We start from the raw sequence: 13,365 nt of genomic DNA, 5'->3' as shown, positions 1-13,365 counted from the left end.
AAGTTGTACCGCATCGGCTTATGTTTTAAAGTTTATTAGAAATAATGAGCAGCTTCACCTTTAAACATAACCGCAGCACATAAAACGTACTCAACGTTTCAAAGAAATAATCTTATGAAACAGGTGATTAAAAATTAAAAGTTGAATTTTGGCGTGATACCGTTTTGTTTGCGTACCCAACAATGGCATCAGGTCATCCATCAGCGACAATTGCCGCCATGATGCGACAGAAGCTTGCCGGCCATGGCGGCGGGAATTCGGATATTAATGACCAGTCCGGCATGACTACGTTACAGGAAGCCATTAATGCCAAGAATAAAAAGACTCCAGGAAATGAAGATGACAATAAGAATACCAAGAAGCTGTCGCATGTTTGTAACTATTTTTATTTTTTTGGGTTTTTCTAATTGGTTCGCCAGGCTTTGTTTGCAATTGTTCTTTGCTAATAATATATATTTTACGAATAGTTGACCAAGGCACGAGCAAGAGGACCCAGAAGGCGGTTGCCGACGGCAACGGTCAAACTAGAAAGTGAAAAAAATATTTCTACAATGGTCAAGCCGGCAGTGAATAACAAGGCTGCCGTGCTTGCGAGGCCGAGTTCTGTTATCATTGAACCATCAACACGCACGCGACCAGGACAAGCCGACGTACTGACGGATAAGAAGCCGCCGGCAAGGGCGGTCACTTTTCCGCAACGGTCGCCAGCACGACCGAGCAAGTCGCTTGTATCTCAACGATTGGCCCTATTTTCCGGTACTGCGGTCGCAAGCAATAACAATGACAATAACAACAATAATAATAATAAGACACAGAATGAAAATGATAAAGTGGCAGATCAGAAAAATGATCAACTTGGCACAACCTCTAAAGCATTGTCACGACCACCAACGCAGCCGAAACCATCAAGGGCAAGCCTGAACCGGTTTTCTTTACAACCCGCCACGACAAGGACGACGACGACGTCGTCGTCATTGTCGTTGAGTTGTAATAACAATAATCAAGAAAATAATAGAAAAAATATTTTTGAACGGGCCAATTTTGCGGACGACACGATCAGATTGTCTTCTCAAAGTCGACCCTTGTTCACGACGGCCACGGCGGCGGCAGTTGGCAAATCACCACCCGAATTAAAACCCAAATCGCAATTCTTGAACCAGGTCATCGTCCGGTCATCAATTGGCTCGAATCAGTCGTCGATATCACAAAAGCATACGGCCGTTACGCCGCGCACGGATTCCGGCATCACCAGCACCACCACTGATGTTGCCACAGCGCTAGTAATTTTGCCAAAGCCAAAACCAAAACCAAAACCATCAAAGTTGATGACTCATGATGGGATCGCGACTGTGGATGTCAATGAGTCGACCAACAGTGCGGCACTAATATCAACGCCGTTATCCACAGCATCAAGCAATACCAGCCAGCAACGGGACGGCAAATCCTCATCAAGCTTGGTGGCCAAGCACGCGTTTGAATCAATTACTCAAACTGATGGACTAGCATGGCAAGTTTCCAAGCCATCATCATTATCAACCGGACGTGGCGTGGCCATCGATAACAAAATTCAATTGATATCATCACATGCGCGATCAAAGAGTTTTTCAATCTCAAGCACGTTTTCAGAATCCAACAAGCCCGTCATTGCTCCTAAGCCAAAATTAAAGCCCAAGCCAAACAATGTTCTTGGCACAGTGTATAATTCAACAAAGACAACAGCATTCTCCTCCCTCTCATCATCATCATCATCATCACAGCTGGATCGTGTCGGTAATAGTCCGGCTGTCAAACCTAAGCTCAAGGTTGGATCTTTTTGGAATACGGGCGGGGTACCGTCATTATCCAAGTTACCGACGACAACAACGACAGAAACAGAAACAAGTTTATCAGGAAAAGAAAAATCGCAAGGCACAAAGAGGTTTAGCTTGCTACCATCATCACCATCATCGCTGTCGTCGTCACACGGGCCAGTTGAAAAAGACACAACCCCTCAAGATAAAAGAGTCGTGAAATTAGATGTTAGCGATAAGCTTAAACCTTTAACCAAGCCTAAGGTATTATTGCCCAAGTCTGCGTCTACAAAGCAAAGTGCCAAGTTATTTCCAAGTCAGAATTTGACTAAATCAGCGCATGAAGAAGCGCAAGCTAGTATTGCCACCAAATCAGTTCGCGATGTCATATCGTCATGGGAAATATCACCGGGCCCCACCAAATCTCACGCAAGTATCACTGTCACTACATCTGTGGCTGAGAGAGCGAGCTTATTTTCCTAAAATTTTTTTTTTTTTTTTTTTTTTTTCATGAGTATGTAATATTTTGGGGAGTTCCTGGAGAATTAGAGACATGGTTTACCGTAATTATAATATAATTTAATATAATTTAATAATTTTTTATTGTGCTAATGTTTATGCGTTTCGTGAACATACAACTAACTTCCCTTACTGTACAATGAATGATATTACATGTATATATATATATATATATATATTAACTAATAACTTTGACTTCCGCAGCGCCAGCCTCGGCATCATCTAACCGGTCATATGTTTTATTTGATTTGCGGTTTAATCGGCGTAACCGTCTTGCCGCCCGATGACCACCGATCGTGATGTTTCCGATCCTGTGAGCCCTTGTCGTACACTTATGGAAAATAAACAAGAAAATAGCAAACACCAAAAGACATAACGGAATGGCAGCCGCCATTTCCAACGTTTGATTCTCGTACCGTTGATTGCCCGATCGGGAAACCTTGGGCATTTTGAGAAACTTCACCAGCGGCACGTGCTCGACGTCAATGTCCTCTGCAGCTTCATGTGGACTCTCGATCTGGATGTACACTGATCTTGAGAATGGCTTGCCGAAAAAAGTGGGATCAATCTCCAAATAATAATAACCAAGATCGTTATCGATCCATTCGGTCGTGAAAAAGGCGAATTCCTTAAGCGTTTCCTTCGCGTGGTCGGGTGAAGTTACGGCAAGCGTATCGTAGTCCAACAGGTTAATCCTGACCTTGCTGGTGTTAAAATAACCCGAGTACCAGGTGATGAAATAAGCATGATTGCCAACCAATTCGGACAATGACTCTGGTGAGCAAAAAGGTGCCAGGTCACCATGATGCAGGTATCTTTCTGGCGTGCACCTGATCACCGGATTCAATCGTTCGAATTCACCGTCGCGATACTTTCCCTGCACAATCACGGATTGCTTCTTGCCTGCGGCGGTACTGTCGTCTTCATCACCAGCACCAAGTACCTGTTTCTTGTCGGCTGCCGAATCACCGCCATTTGCAACAGCAGGCAACACTGACGTCTGTTCTGCAAACCAAGTGCCGTAAGTGGGCGATGCCTTGTCGACATACCCATATTTCTTTACCTTGGGTTTCACGGTCACCGGCGCACCGTTGTTTTTCAAGCTGATCCACGGCACCGGCGTGGTCGGCGTCACCACTGGCGGTCGAGCCGAAATTGTGATGCCTTCGACCATCACGGGAGTGACGGTCTCAATCGCGCCATCGGGTGCCGTACGAGTCCATGGCCGCAGGGGCGTGATGCCTGGTGTTTTGGCCTCGGCAGCCACTAGCGGTGCCAGGCAACAGGCAGCCAGGCCCACGAGCGCAACAGGTTTGAAGTGCATGATCACGAAAACTAGTAAATTGATAAATTTCAATAGTATACGCACGAAAAATCAATTGTTGAAATTAGTCGTAAAAGTTTTCAAATTTTTTTTTTTCAGTTATCGTCATGAAGCAATATATTATATTACATCAGCTGGTGCAAGTGCTTCGCTCTCTGCGCGTTCGCAATTGACGTATATAAATCTGGGGCGCGAAATGCGGAGCGATTTAGTATATACGCCCGCAGAAATGGCACCGGCATAAGCAGAACCGGACCAGTCGGCAACTTTGCCAGTTTTGGTGGCAAAGGCCGGGTAAGCTAGACACCACTCGTCGCTTGGGGTGACCAGCTTTGACGCTTTGTTTCAGCCAATGAGCAGCGAGCGAGAGGAAACAGCATCCTAGCGTCAGCCCAAATTTTCACAAAGGTCAGCCGATCAAAAAACCGAATAGCCAAACAGCAATGGTTGTAGGAAAAAAAATTTTAATAGCAATAATAATTCGCAGTTTGGAATGCAATTGAACAGGAATTGAATCTCTGCGAAAAGTTGGCGTAGATTTATGTGGGTAGCTTCGGAAATGTACTCGCGCACGGTTTTGTTTTTGTAACTAGGAAAAAAAAAACGTAGACTCACCCATCTCGCGATATTATACTTCATTACCACAAGGTTCCCTTTTTTTTTCTATTGCATATATACATATATTTTTTATAATTTTTAAAAAAAAATATCATAATGCTGCGCCAATCATTTTCCCCTCTGCGATCGCTTTACGCTCAGGGTCCGTTCAGAACTATCGTTCGCCAGCAATTTATTGCTCGTCAAAACTCGACGGTTGCCAACGTGACCGCCAAGGCTACTGCTATTGCTACTTCTGCTAAGGGTTAGTATATATATATGTTTTGTTTTTTTTGTGTTTTGGTTATCTATTTGTTTTTCAATATGTTCCGCTTCAATTGAAGTTATGGTACGAATTTGGCACAACAAATGCAAATGAGCGAATAAATCGTGTTATTGTCATTCATATATCCCGCGTGAATTGCTTAGTTGAAAAGAGGCAAAACAAAAAAAAAATAATAATAATAAAAAAATTGAGTAATTACTTGTGTTGACATTTTCATAGGTCTTGTTGACGTTTCAATCTACTGGTCCAAAGTAATTGCCGAACTCTCGAAGCAGGTTTACCTCAAGGAAGGATTCGCGCCACCAACCGTGGCTCAGTTTCAAACCACATTTAAAAATTTGTATGCCAAGTCACTGCCATACTTGTTGTCACCTGAAGCAGTGATTGCTAGCATCAAATCGATTAATCTTAACTCGTCTTTCAAATTTAATGCCTATTTCATTCAAGTTATTGGTGCGTTCTCGCTCGGCGAGATCATTGGCCGGAGAAAAGTGGTTGGATATTAGATGTCTTTTTTTGTTTTTGAGTATTTTGGAACATTGCTAGTTTTAAAAATCTAGAGACACATTTAAACTATACATTCATATATACAACTATATATAATTATATCATATGTTTTTGTTGTAATCTGTCAAATCCTGCTGGATTACAAATTTTTTCCCGACTAATAAACCACCCTACATATATCCTAAACGGAAACCGCCGGGAACGTAAACTCGTATTTTGAAACTTCAGTCTCGGACGCTAGCAACGCTTTTGTCTTTGCTTCTTCTTGAGAACTACCATTCTCATTCGCACCAGTCACGCTAGCAGGGGGTGCGAAATAGTATTTGGGAATGTAAGCTTTGTACATGTCGGATTCTAACGCCTTTGCCGCATGTGGATTTTGCTCAATCTTTGCCGACGGTTTCGAAATTCCAGCATTTCCATTTCCATTTCCATTCACAGCAGCAGCAGCAGCAGTAACAACAACAGGTGCTGAAAACGTCGTAACTGCTGGCTGAATTGGCTTCAACACAATTGGCTGTGCCTGAGATGTACTAATGCTTTGTTGAGAGGTAAACGAAAACGTCAACGGCTTGTTCACTGGCGCATGCTCGTTTTCGACCGATTTGGACGGGCTAACCGGTGGACTTAACACTATACTCTCCCGCAATTGTGACGACTTGTGTGGCCTAAACCGGTCAATCAATGACGATGACGATGATGGTGTGGCGGTATTTGCGAATGCACTACCGCCAGCTGGCGTGGGTGTTTTCACTTCATGATCTTCTTGTATCTGTACATTTTCTTGCGCTTGTGTCGTCTTTTTCGGTACCGGAGTCGCCGTGGCCACTGCAGCTTCAAACGCAGACACCGTGATCGTGTTGGTTTGTTCATCGACTGGTACGGTACGTTCGATTTCTTCAATGGCGGTTCTTTTCCGCAGGCCTGTCCCGCCCAGTGTCTCACGCCTGGACGAACCACGCCGGCGTCCCGGCGTTGACGTTGACGTTGCAACATTAGTAGAGGTTGATATTGATGCTGACGTTGATGCGGATGGCGACGATGTGGCATAAGGATTTACGAAAGGTTGCAATTTAGGATCAATCAACCTCTTCCGATCCTCTTCGCGAGCTTTGGCCACCTCAGTGGGTGTGCCGACTGGTTCGATCAACGATAATAACGCACTAGCTGTTTGGCTGAGTCTTTTGGGAGTGGACTCGACCACTGCTTGCAGAGCTGACGCATTCACAGGCGACGCATTGCTTGGTGGCGGTGGTGCTGGTGGCGGCGGTGCTGGTGGCAGCAACGAAAATGCTGGAGTTCGTCGCGAGGAAATTTCAGCACCGTTGACAGCATCGACCTTGATTCTCTTTGTCGTATTACTACTACCTGGAGTCGACGGCCGTGATCTCGATCTAAAAGGGGTTGACACTGACGGCAGAGCACCCGGCCGTGATAACGACGCCGTTGATGATGATGAAGACGACGACGACAATGACAATGATGATGTTGTTGTAGTTGCTATTGTTGTTGATGATGATGATGAGAATGTCTGTATTGGCGTTCGAGAGCCATTCAATCGGTGCGGTTGTGGTGTCAAAATAGGGTTATACCTTGGAGCTCGCACGTTGGGCGTCAACGACCCAGTTCGACGATGACGAGATGGCGTAGCAAATGATGGAATGGACGGGTACAACTGTGCCGTGATAGATGGTGATCCCGGAGCCGGTCGAGGTTGCGTGAATGGTACTTTAGGTTCAAAGCTAGCAAATCCTGTTGGCGTACTTGTTGCTACTGTCGTTGCAACTTGAGCAGGCGTGAACGTAGCTGACGCGGTTGTGTCTTCTTGTTCCTGCTGGGCCTGTTTCATTAACGCCAGCACGCCCTCCATCTCGATCTCGGACAATGGCGCGTCCCCCTTTTTCTGAAAAAAATCAGCCAGTTTCTGATTTGGTGATGGTGCCTGTGCCGATGATGGTGGTAACTCAGTTGAAAATCCTGGTGCTGCATATGTGGATTGTGATGACTGCACACCGGGAGTAACCAAACCTATTGGGACCGAAGCTGATGCAGCAATGGAAGATCGGCGTGCTGGCGAGAATAAATATGGTAGATATCGTGACGGTGTTGATGATGCGGTGTCATTGGCGGCAGTACCTGCAGCAGCGTTCGACACTTCCGGCTGCTGTCTTGCAATCTGTTGTTCAGCTTGATCCAGACCCTCGTCAACTAATCCCTGACCTTTGCCTTCATACTGAAAATCTGCATTTGCACCAAAACTACCCGATGGAGATGCCCACCGAGACGGTGTGAAAATGGACAACACTTTTGAAAAAATACTCCCACCTGGCGTCTTAATTCATACCCCCCCCCGAAAAAAAAAGAGAAAATTAGTTAGAAACCATCTGAGACCATTATTGTTGTTTTCAAAAATAATTTCTTCAATTTACAACATACTTGAACAAGATCTTGTTCATCACGTCGATTCCTAGCTGGTGTTGCTGGCCTGGCATAAGGCGTCGAAGCATGCGACAGTCTTGATTGTTTTGGTGCCTTTCTGTCCATTTTTGATCTGCTTTATTTAATTAATTCGGATATGTCACTTATAACATGATATGTAGACTAATAACTAGCAGCAAAAAACTTACCAATAAAGACTTCCTCTAGATGAAGCACAATTGCGAAATCGAAACGGGAAACCTCACAAACAAACGGCACGCTTGTTGAAAAGAACAAACAAAAAAAAGTTCGACATTTGTCCTGTTCCAACAATTACGTAAACAAACATCACGTGCCAATTTTAAAACAATAAACGTTTATAAATATAAAGGCATAAACCTAACGCATACAGGGTGTTATATTAAAAGCAGGCTATATAAGCAAATTGGCTTAAATTTTTATCAATCGGCAATAGTTTAGTGGCTAGAATTTCCGCCTGTCACGCGGGGGACCGGGGTTCAATTCCCCGTTGCCGAGAATTTTTTTATTTTTTATTTTACAAATTAATACTTAATTGTCCAATTTTTTTATTTTTTAATTTTTAAAAACCGAATAACATTTGGTTGAATACTACTTTCTTCACATTCATATATATACCAAAATTGAACAATGTCTAACATTCAATTACCTCAACCTAAATATGACGGCGACCAAGCAATCGATCAAGTCATGAAAACCTTGAACCGGTTACCATTATTCATGACCGAATTAGATGCCGGTGATGGTGATGGTGGTTCAAATTTGGCATTGGATGCATTACAAGCCTTAGCTTATGAAGGAACCCGATATGAAGTTGCAACAAATTTTAAGCAACAAGGTAACGATTGCTTCCAAACTAAGCAATATAAAGATGCCGTGGTTTTTTATACCAAGGCCATCGCGGCTGGCGCCAGTCCGGATCCGACCGAGGACGAAAGCAGTGAAATTTTGCAGGGCAAGATTGATGGCGCATCAGAATCAATCAAGTTACGTGACCTTGTGCTGACATGTTATTTAAACCGGGCAGCATGTAATCTAGAATTGCAAAATTATCGCCGCACGTTGAATGATTGCAAGGAAGTATTGCAACGGGACATCAATAACGTGAAAGCTTATTATAGAAGTGCCAGGGCATGCCTTGCCATTGATAAGATTGATGACGCAAATGAGTGCATCAAGATTGGATTACGACTGGAACCACAAAGCAATTTTTTTAAAAAATTAAAAATAAAAGTTTTTGAACGAGAGGATTACTTGCTCAAGCTTGAACAACAACAGACACAGAAGGAGATGACGAAGAAACACGTTGTGCATATTTAATTGATATAGATGTATTAATTATTATACATTTTGCATTCTGCTACGGGCGTCTTTGAAATTTTGGGAAATTCAAAAGTTTTGATTATTCTTTTTTGTACAGTATAGAAATATTAAAGGTATTCTAATCATAATCATATATGCCATGCATCAAACAAACACAAACAAAAAACAAAACAAAAAAAATTTTACTCCTTTCGAGAATTATTATTATTTTGATAACCCATATCGGATGCATACGCTGCAATCTCTTGCGGCGTAAGTCGATCATTGTTCGACCAATTTGCGGACGATGACCGTGGCCTGAACCTGCCATTAGGAATACCATTCCTTTTAAATACTTCTTCCATTTGTAACGGAGCAATCGGACCAAACACAGTATCGGGATCAATAGATTGTTGTGATCGCAGGGCTTCCCTCAAGGCTGGTGAATGTGCCCAGTCAAGTATCACACTGCTCTCGTCATCGTCCTCAGACCTAAAAAAAAAAAAATGTGTTAAAATAAAAAAAAAAAAATTTAATTATAAATCTCATTTAAACTTACTCGCTGCAAATCTCAGGAAGCGCAATGTGATCACCACTGTTAGCTTGAATTTGAGCCAGTTGAGATAGCCGATGACTATTCGGCCCAAGTTGTTGTTGTTGTGACACATTAACCACATGCGATGATAAGTTTGATCTGCCCGGAGTAGTCCCACCAGTACCAGTACCAGTACCGGTGCTGGTTCTAGTACTAGCACTAGCAGTAGCACCAAATCGAATCTTTTCATTTGAAAACTTGACAGCTTCAACATATGGAACAGTCCGCATACCCTGTTGTGTGACAACGGTCTTCATTAGATTCGGCTGAGGTGCGGGTCTAGCAACAAATCCATTACCACCACCTTCCTTGCGACTAACAGAATGGCTAATCTTGTTTTCTACTGGAGATCCTGCTATCTCATTTGTTCTGCGACGCTTGGATTGGTCGTTGGCAACGTTTGGTACTATGGATGTCTTTAACTTGCCGGCGTCAGTTTCAGCCAAAAAGTTTCGCTTAAGCTGTTTTGACTCATCCTATGTATAATAATTAGCCAAAAGAAAAATATTTTTTTTTTCAAGAAGATGAATTTATTAAAAAAGTCTCTTACCGCTTGTGGTCGTTGTTGTACTCTACTTTGCCTTTTAACCGCAGTAAACCTCTGTCGTGCTACCTCTTCTTCTTCGTCCTTTTTGGCATCTGCTAATGCTCGCCTGGTATTCTCTTGTCGACGCCGTTCAATCTCCCTTTTCTGTTCGGCCTTTCTCTGTTCTTCTTCATTATTTTCATCTTCATCTGGTAATGATAACTGCAGTCTTTGCGGTCCTGTCGGAGTCTGCACGGCAGCAGCAGCAGCGGCAAATTTCCGTTGGTGATCAAGTTCACGCTGGGCACCCATTGGAACTCTTACAACTACCGGTGCTTGTTTCGCACGAGAAGGCGGCTTTCGAATTGTTGATTTCGTCCGTTTAGGCCGCCCTAGTTTGTCTCTGGTAGTTTGACTTGCAGCAGCAGTAGTAGTAGTAGTTGTAGCAGTAGGAGCAATAGTTGACAAAGACTTAACTTCCGGTGATAAATGTAAATCACCAATATCATGAGCGTCATCATAAGATTGCCCACTACTTGAAGTAAGCGTAGCACGTGACTGTCCTGGTCGTTGTGCAAGTCTGGCACCACTAGTCGGGAACAATACTTTAGCAGGATTGTTGATATTAGTGGTTACTGCTGTTCCCAGTCCAGAATATCTTGAACTTCCTCGTTCATTGAGAGAAAGCCCTGACTTAGGCTGCGGTGACTTCTCCAAGTTAGCAGCAAAATCTGAAATATCTGGATACAGTGATTTGTTGATATTATCTGAAATCACCACAGTGTTGGGTTTCTTTGCCGGAGACGTAAGACTAGACTTTAATTTTGTGCTATCTTCAAGATTCTTGACGGAATTGAATTCAGTGCTATGACCGGCACCACTGTTACTGTTATTATTGTTATTAAATAAAAGTCTAGCCTTACGAAACATATCAGTAGTTGAGAGCTTCATGTTCTTGAACGCGCTGGCGACAGGAGAGTGACTGGCTGCATGAGATGCTGTGGCTGCAGCCAATGCTGTGGCTGTATTAGTGGAAATTGAACCTTGCCTTGAAAGGGTTGAATTCATTCGAACCGGCGATCCAGACGGTCTAGACGGAACAACCCTGGATTCGCTGCCTGTATTTGCAATAGTACTTGCAGCGCCAATGCCGCCAACACCAGTTATGCCGCCACGAATAGGATATTTTTGAAATTTGCTATCCCGGATCGGTGACCGTTGAGGTGATGGCTTTGGCATGGTTCTAACCGGGGACCTATTTGCAAATCTGTTGGGAGATGCAATCAGGGGTTTTCGAGTTGGAGATGCCGGAAGCGAATTTGACTCAGAAGTGGTAGATGTGGTGGGAATGCGTGATTTTGAAACTGAAGAAGCTGTCAGAGTTTGATAACGCTTGACAGGAGATTGTTTCAATTGAGTCTGGGATGTGGTAGGGCGCACTGTTTTTTCAGCCGTTGTTTCTGGTTGTTCTTCTTTTTCTTCATCTTCCTCTATTTCAGCTATTTTGTCCGGTTGTACAGAATTAGTGATAAAGGAATTTTGAACTGGAAGATTGCCACCTGTTGCCAGTTGAGCCATGTACCGTGATCTAGGTGCCGGGGTTGCTTTGGACAGCGGAATCCAATCTTCGTCTTCTTCGTCCTCCTCTTGAGGATCATTGTTGATCATGTCATGAAGGTTTTTATACAAAAATGGCAATACACTTGGCTCGCCGGTTTTTTTTGAAGAAATCTCTGCAACAGACTGATTGGAAGAAATTTCGGTGTTTGAGCTATTTTTGCTTGAATTAGTCATCTGTTTAGCCACGGGTGTAGTGTTACTACTAGAGTGTTGAATTTGTGCTTGGGGTTCATTTCCTTGTAGTTCCTTCGGTAGCTGATGTAGCTGGTGGTCGTCCTGAACATTTCCGGGGTCAACAACACTAGAAGTCCTTTGAAAAGCATTAGATGACTTGTTACTTTCAAAACTAAAACCGGAAGTGCGTTTTGCAATTGACTTCTTTGTGGTAAGAGGAGCTTTTGCTGGAAGACTGGCAAACGTTGTTGATTCGGCATGCTGCGGAGTAGGAGGCTGTTGTTGAGCATGGTCAGGCGAAGCTTTAAGCGGAACCGTAACCGTGTTTCGTAGAGGATGTGGTTCTCGAGGAGTCTTGGGAGATGCAACTGGGGACCGCTGCGAAATAGCGATACGATCAGGAATGGTTGGGTATAATTGCCTGGGGCTAGATTGTATGTAGCTGCGGCTTTGTATTTTCACAGATGAATCCTGAGAAGGCAAGTTCTGGCGGTTCGTTGGAGAGGCTAAGCTTGCACTAGCTGCCGAAGATGGCGGAGAAAAGCGCGTTGGAGTAGATGCTGACGGCGTGCTTTGAGCAAGCGGGCCGGGCAGGTTAGCAAGTACGGCCGGTAAATAGCCTATTGTAACCTTTTGAGAGGAATTGTTGGCGGAGTAAAATGACGAATGGTTGGATGCAGGACTTGATGCGGTGGCGCTTTTGAAACTTGCATCTTGAGGTATTGACTGAGTTTGCGGGGACACGGAGGAAGCCGAGGAGCGAAGTGACAAGGTGTGAGATGAGGCGGACGAGTGCTCAATGGAGTCTTCATCCTGGTCATGGGTAATTGTATGAGTGCTGCTGTTGCTCATGTGATCGACGTCATCAAAGTTAGTCGACGATGGCGAGTCATGGCTGGTGTGGCCAAGAATTGCACGTTCATGGGGGCCAAAAAAATCTGCGTTAGGATCGACGGGGTCGTCAGTGAGAGTCAAAGTTGATGAATGCGGTGGCACGTTTGGCGAAGGTATTGAATGATCCGTATTAAATTCCGTGACCGCAGGCAAGACTGCTTGTTTGGAAATGAAGGACGATGCCGACAGGGGCGAAGAGGCCAATCGCGACAAAGACCGCGATGGTGATGGCTGAATCAAAAAAAAAAAAAAAAAAAATTAGCACCACAAGTTTAACATTGTAGATGGTGGGAGACATACCCCATCGTTTTCTTTGTTAGCCCTGTAGTCGACGGAGGTTTGGTGTCTGAGCGGCGATGGGGAAAGTGGCTTGGTGGATTGATCTAGCTTGCCGAAATTGTTACTATTCAAAAAAGTCAGTGAGTAATCAAAAAAAAAAGAAAGAAAAAAAATCCCATTAAGTATCATACATGTAGAGGGACGCGAGGATGGAGTCGACCCTGTCGCCGAGCCATGCAAGCTCGTCAGCAGCCACGTAGGTAAAGTCGTCGAACGAGACATCCACGGCATCCCTGACAGCGTTAATTTCTGCAAGAGTCCACGACGATGACGACGACGACGACATGTCTATGCTGGAATGGCTGTGGCAAGGGAAAAAAAAACCAAGCGCGACGAATGCACAGAGGGGTGAGATATATGAGAAGCGCCAGAGGCGAAAAACCCATACACACACATGGTTGCCGCAGCAACCAGAACAGCTTCGACATAAGTGCG

The 13,365-nt window shown here is 44.1% G+C and overlaps 6 protein-coding genes and 1 non-coding gene across 7 annotated transcripts; 4 read left to right on the top strand and 3 right to left on the bottom strand.

Annotated features, from left to right (window-relative positions):
• Window positions 1-72: 72 nt before the first annotated feature.
• Window positions 73-2,404, top strand: V1514DRAFT_333430 (uncharacterized protein). The gene is made up of 2 exons (XM_066928042.1): window positions 73-371; window positions 468-2,404. Exons 1-2 carry the CDS (start codon window positions 183-185, stop codon window positions 2,271-2,273), a joined length of 1,995 nt encoding a protein of 664 aa, XP_066782517.1. The 5' UTR covers window positions 73-182; the 3' UTR covers window positions 2,274-2,404.
• Window positions 2,405-2,487: 83 nt separating this feature from the next.
• Window positions 2,488-3,633, bottom strand: V1514DRAFT_348131 (uncharacterized protein; the record flags this gene model as incomplete). Its single annotated transcript, XM_066929317.1, has 1 exon — window positions 2,488-3,633. The coding sequence occupies one exon, from the start codon at window positions 3,631-3,633 to the stop codon at window positions 2,488-2,490; it is 1,146 nt and encodes a 381-aa protein (XP_066782516.1).
• A 618-nt stretch (window positions 3,634-4,251) lies between these two features.
• V1514DRAFT_333428 (mitochondrial ATP synthase g subunit-domain-containing protein) lies at window positions 4,252-5,181 on the top strand. Its single transcript, XM_066928041.1, has 2 exons — window positions 4,252-4,495; window positions 4,736-5,181. Exons 1-2 carry the CDS (start codon window positions 4,348-4,350, stop codon window positions 5,020-5,022), a joined length of 435 nt encoding a protein of 144 aa, XP_066782515.1. The 5' UTR covers window positions 4,252-4,347; the 3' UTR covers window positions 5,023-5,181.
• Window positions 5,011-7,715, bottom strand: V1514DRAFT_333427 (uncharacterized protein). Its single transcript, XM_066928040.1, has 3 exons — window positions 7,651-7,715; window positions 7,460-7,574; window positions 5,011-7,355 (listed from the first exon to the last, which is right to left on the bottom strand). The coding sequence occupies exons 2-3, from the start codon at window positions 7,565-7,567 to the stop codon at window positions 5,205-5,207; spliced, it is 2,259 nt and encodes a 752-aa protein (XP_066782514.1). The 5' UTR covers window positions 7,568-7,574; window positions 7,651-7,715; the 3' UTR covers window positions 5,011-5,204.
• Window positions 7,716-7,904: 189 nt separating this feature from the next.
• On the top strand, window positions 7,905-8,931 carry V1514DRAFT_333424 (uncharacterized protein). Its single transcript, XM_066928039.1, has one exon. The coding sequence runs from the start codon at window positions 8,111-8,113 to the stop codon at window positions 8,798-8,800; it is 690 nt and encodes a 229-aa protein (XP_066782513.1). The 5' UTR covers window positions 7,905-8,110; the 3' UTR covers window positions 8,801-8,931.
• Window positions 7,907-7,978, top strand: V1514DRAFT_t67. Its single transcript has one exon. It is a non-coding gene; the product is annotated as a tRNA-Asp (tRNA).
• On the bottom strand, window positions 8,703-13,272 carry V1514DRAFT_333423 (uncharacterized protein). The gene is made up of 4 exons (XM_066928038.1): window positions 12,892-13,272; window positions 9,928-12,822; window positions 9,342-9,853; window positions 8,703-9,274 (listed from the first exon to the last, which is right to left on the bottom strand). The coding sequence occupies exons 1-4, from the start codon at window positions 13,159-13,161 to the stop codon at window positions 8,986-8,988; spliced, it is 3,966 nt and encodes a 1,321-aa protein (XP_066782512.1). The 5' UTR covers window positions 13,162-13,272; the 3' UTR covers window positions 8,703-8,985.
• Between the last annotated feature and the right edge of the window lie 93 nt (window positions 13,273-13,365).

The sequence above is a fragment of the Lipomyces japonicus genome, assembly GCF_038497905.1.
Source record: "Lipomyces japonicus strain CBS 7319 unplaced genomic scaffold V1514scaffold_28, whole genome shotgun sequence".
In the NCBI taxonomy this organism is placed as follows: domain Eukaryota; kingdom Fungi; phylum Ascomycota; class Lipomycetes; order Lipomycetales; family Lipomycetaceae; genus Lipomyces; species Lipomyces japonicus.
This window is presented reverse-complemented; position numbering and strand designations above follow the sequence as displayed.